General features: G+C 40.9%; 1 protein-coding gene across 1 annotated transcript in view; it reads right to left on the bottom strand.

The window, feature by feature from the left end:
- LOC109859613 (ecdysone 20-monooxygenase) overlaps window positions 1-4,791 on the bottom strand; it is an 18,446-nt gene that overhangs the window by 2,058 nt on the left and 11,597 nt on the right. Inside the window, exons 3-6 of the mRNA XM_020438004.1 lie at window positions 4,211-4,351; window positions 1,408-1,606; window positions 776-966; window positions 256-462 (exon numbers count right to left, since the gene is read on the bottom strand). Coding sequence (XP_020293593.1) covers window positions 256-462; window positions 776-966; window positions 1,408-1,606; window positions 4,211-4,351 — 738 coding nt within the window. The remainder of the gene's footprint in view (window positions 1-255; window positions 463-775; window positions 967-1,407; window positions 1,607-4,210; window positions 4,352-4,791) is intronic.

Here is a 4,791-nt window from a genome sequence, read left to right as displayed (position 1 = left end):
AAAAAAAAAAAAAAAAAAAAAAAAAAAAGAAGGCAAGTTAAGATGACAATTTGGTTGCGCATATAAAATTGAAAAATTATTTTGCTCTATATATCAGACGTAACTTTTAGAAAATGAGGTTCAAGAGAATGACAAAGGCAATTTGAACAAATGTACGATAATTTGCGCTTGTGACCGTGAAAAGAAACCCTCGATCGAGACCGTTTCTCATCGTAGCCAAGTAGGTATCTTACGAGAGACGACGATGCCGATTACATACGTACTTATATATAGCGTCCTCGCTCTCTATTAGCTGCTTGTACGCGGATGTCGGCAGAAGTTTCCAAAGCGGCAGGCCGTAAAAGGCGTCGCGCGAGGCCGTGAAGTGAATCCTGACCGCTTCCGCCAGTCTTATTGTGAGCGTGCTGCTGGAATCTGGCTTCAAGAAACCTAGATGACGTCCCAGGATCAGCGTGCACGTACCTGCACGAAACGCGCGACGGAAGCACACATCGGTGCCGAATTAGCGAGACAAACATCGTAACTCGCACAAAAATGAAAACGAAAAAAAAAAAAAAACAAAAAAAGAAAAAAAAAAAGAAATTTATATAAAACTTCTCTATCGCTTGTTTTAATTTCTACAACAAGTCGATGTGAGATTGCGATTTCGCTTGTTTCAAATGTAACGCCGCGCTCGATCGATTTTCTTAAATCCGGAAAAGATCATCGTCGTCGATGACGATCAATTCCCAGAATATGAGAAAACGCCGAGTCTCTGTCTCTCTCGACGACTTACTCTCGAGTCCCATTTTGTAAGCGAGTTCCTCGAAACCAGCCACGGTTGTTGAGCCGGATCGACGTTTGCGGATCAACTCGATGAATCCGTCGGTTACAATATTCAACGCCGGAAAGAAACCGAACACGGTACTGGCACCGGTGAGTTCCGGCGTTAATGCGGATCGTAGCTTCTGCCATGTCGCGCCTTGTCTATTAAAACAACAAATATTTTCAATTCAATTGCTCGGATAAAAATTTGGAGCAAACAACAACTATTAAAAAAGCAATTTTTTTTTTTTGCGCAATCGTAATTTTATATTCCCTTTTTCCCGTGTTTTCCATTTTACTCTCTTTCTTTTCTCTCTGTCATCTATTTATTTTAAAACAACAATTTTTTTAAATAAATAAACGCACAGATACGCAATTGTTTGTCGCGATACGCAATCACCCGCGTAGTAATTCATCGATCGTCTGACAACCCATTTTTTTTTTTTTTTTTTTTTGCGATTACGGTCCGAGGAGATGCGAATGGAAACCGGACCGAAATTACATGAGCGCCGGAGATGTGTGACCTCAAACTTGACCTCCATATACGAGCGGACACACGCGTAATCGCTGCGCGCCGCTCGCGCGGCTTAAGCTTATACTCACTCATTGACCAGACCAAGGTTGGTGTAACGATCGCGCCGGGAGCGCCGGTAGTGGGATATGACCTCCTGCGGAGGACGAAGCGGGTAACGCGAGCCTCGCTTCAGGACAGCCTCAATGTCGCGACGGGAGAACACGGATACCACGAGGCAATTCCAAAGCGCCTCCTCCTTGCACAACGGTCCGTATTGCCGATTCAGATCTACTCTTGAGTCAGGGATAAACGAGAGACATATTAAAATATCATGCACGCACCGATTAACGTTCACGTAGTGTGAGTAAAAATAAAAAAATACGACGGTTTATATAACTATTTACGTACGATCACACAAATGTCATCGCGCAATCGGTTTCTTTAATATTGTTTCTTTTATTTGTCAAATTAACAAATTTGTTTATTATCAATAAATTGTTCGACGTTGCGATCTTCACGTATACGCGACAAAAATTAATTAACGTGTATATGTTTCAAGGTAAAGAGTGTGGAATGGAAAAAAAATCATAATTTCACGAATTTCTGAATTCGCGCGCACGCGCGCGCGACTCTGAGATACAGATGTAACAAAAATCAGACGCGTTAAATATAGCGCGGTATCGCAATATTGCGCAATATTGATCTTAGAGGTATATCAGAGATTAGTTTCTTTTGTGTGAAATATAGAACCGCGACTCTCGAGAGAGTGCAGCGCCGTCTCTCTCGAGAGAAGTTCAGTCACCTAAAAGTTCGGTCGCGTTAATTGCGAGATATTCACGGAAAAAAAAAATAGTTTCTACCACAGCTAATTACGGTTTGCTGAAATAAATTTGCTGCTGTAACTATAAAATTTCCTATTACATAGAAACAGTTTGTGCTGATATTCCTAAATATGTATCGACATAATAGCAAAATATGTATGTCTTGTACAGCACTAAGAGCTTACCCGAGTCAAAATTTATAGCGTCTACATTGAACCTCAATTTTTGAAAAAAAGGAAATTTCGGACGTACAGCAGCGTCAAAGTAGCATCTACTTTTTTTTCTTACTCCTACTTTGAGCCTATTGGAGCCTATTTTGAGCCTATCGGAGCCTGCAATGCGCAGTCTGATCTGAGAATTAAACCCTACTTTAAAATTTTAGCAGGAAAAAAGGAAATTTCGGACGTATAGCATCGTCAAAGTAGCATCTACTTTCTCTCTTACTCCTACTTTGAGCCTATTAGAGCCTATTTTGAGCCTATCGGAGCCTGCAATGCGCAGTCTGATCTGAGAATTAAACCCTACTTTAAAATTTTAGCAGGAAAAAAGGAAATTTCGGACGTATAGCANCGTCAAAGTAGCATCTACTTTNTNTCTTACTCCTACTTTGAGCCTATTAGAGCCTATTTTGAGCCTATCGGAGCCTGCAATGCGCAGTCTGATCTGAGAATTAAACCCTACTTTAAAATTTTAGCAGGAAAAAAGGAAATTTCGGACGTATAGCANCGTCAAAGTAGCATCTACTTTNTNTCTTACTCCTACTTTGAGCCTATTAGAGCCTATTTTGAGCCTATCGGAGCCTGCAATGCGCAGTCTGATCTGAGAATTAAACCCTACTTTAAAATTTTAGCAGGAAAAAAGGAAATTTCGGACGTATAGCGGCGTCAAAGTAGGATCTACTTTCTCTCTTACTCCTACATAAAAAAAGAAAAATTGAGATTCAATGTAGACGCTAAATTTTGACTCGGGTAGGTTGTCCGTAATACTACCAAACTTTAGGAACCAAACCCTAATTTTTAGCTGTGAGAGCTAACTTTTTTTTCGCGTGTTGAGAAAATATATTGGGCGATTAATATTATACGTATAATCTCTCAGATTTTTCATTTTTCGTCGCGACTATGAATAAACGTGTTTTTATATCTTCGTATAAAAAAAAAAAAAATCATTATCTTCGTATCATCATTGATACCACGCGAGATATTGTGTGTTCTTCTGAAGCAAACCAACCGCGCTTTGATTCTTCGCGCGATATCTCTTGATAAGCGTAAAACCGCGTTAACAATTCGAGAGACGATGATGATACGCGACGAAGTTTCGAATGGCAACTTTTTTTGTTTTTTTTTTTTTTTTTTGCAAAAACTACTTTATATACGCTCGCGATGAGCGATTTATAGGTTTTGTCCGCGTTATATATATATAGAGGGTCTAGATCTACTAGATGTGTGTATGTGGGAATAAATGTTTCTTCTCATGAATTTAATTGGCATGACGTAAGCAACTTTGGACGTGACATAAGCACCTTTTTGTCGCAGCGGTTCTCTCCTCTGTCAGAGTCTCACGATTACAGCAACGCGCAGCAACGCGCAAGATAAGATTGGGAGTATCTCTAACCCTGACCCTCTGAAAAGACGCGTTTTCTGTCCCCCTCCCCCCCCCTGTCCCCGTCCGATCTCTCTCTCTCTCTCTCCCTCCCTTCTTCTTTTTCACGATTTATAATCGTAAGGTCTCTCTCTCTCTCTCTCTCTCTTCTTCGCAAAATAAAACATAACACGGATAAATTTTAAAATTGTCTATCGCGCATACTAGCAAGACAATGGAAACTGATATATTAGCGCGCCGCCACCCTTCTTCCCTCCTTTTCTCTTTTTTCTGTGTGTGTTGACCCCCTTTCTTTTCTGCCAACCTTCGAGATATCGTTGGCACCGAAGCCAACGCGCAGGGTCACAAACGACTATTATTCGCGCGCGCAGTCTCTCTAACACACAAACAAATAAAAACGTTACACACACACACGCACACACACATCGCGCGAGAGCGACCAAAGATAAGAAACAAAGGCCAAACTTCTTACCTTTGTATGCCTCGTGTATCTTGTTCATGCTGTAGTGACCGAAGCGGGAGAAGATCCATCTGGTGCCGAAAATCGGCAGGGCCAAAGGTCCCGGCACGTCGCGTCCCGACTTGAACTTCCGGTTCCCATTATCACCGGCATCTGCGCATGCAGATCGTTGATTTGTGACTTCTGAACGAAAGTCAAGAACGGAGGTACACATATGTGTGGGAGTATAAAACAAGACACAAAATTCTCGCGAGGCGCTTCAAAAAACGTAACTATATACATCGCGCGCAAAGTCGCGATCTTTTTACAGTTGAGAAAAATTCATATCTCTTTCGGAAATTTATTTCTCTCGTCCTCCGTATCGACGCTTTCGTCTGTGAAAACATCGCGCAACGACACGAGTTGCGAGCAGCTTTCGAAATAGCAATCGATCGGAGGGTTTTTCTATTCGTGGCGATATTGGGAAATTGGATTCTTGTTGATTATCGGTCTGGACAATCGAAAAGAACCGATAGAACTCATTGATAATAAGAAAAAACAGCAATATATATATATATACAAAAAATATATATATAATATATAATATATATATA

This window comes from Pseudomyrmex gracilis, unplaced genomic scaffold (genome assembly GCF_002006095.1).
Source record: "Pseudomyrmex gracilis isolate BER0280 unplaced genomic scaffold, ASM200609v1 scaffold_271, whole genome shotgun sequence".
In the NCBI taxonomy this organism is placed as follows: domain Eukaryota; kingdom Metazoa; phylum Arthropoda; class Insecta; order Hymenoptera; family Formicidae; genus Pseudomyrmex; species Pseudomyrmex gracilis.
The sequence above is the reverse complement of the archived record's forward strand: the minus strand, read 5'-3'. Positions and strand labels throughout refer to the sequence as shown.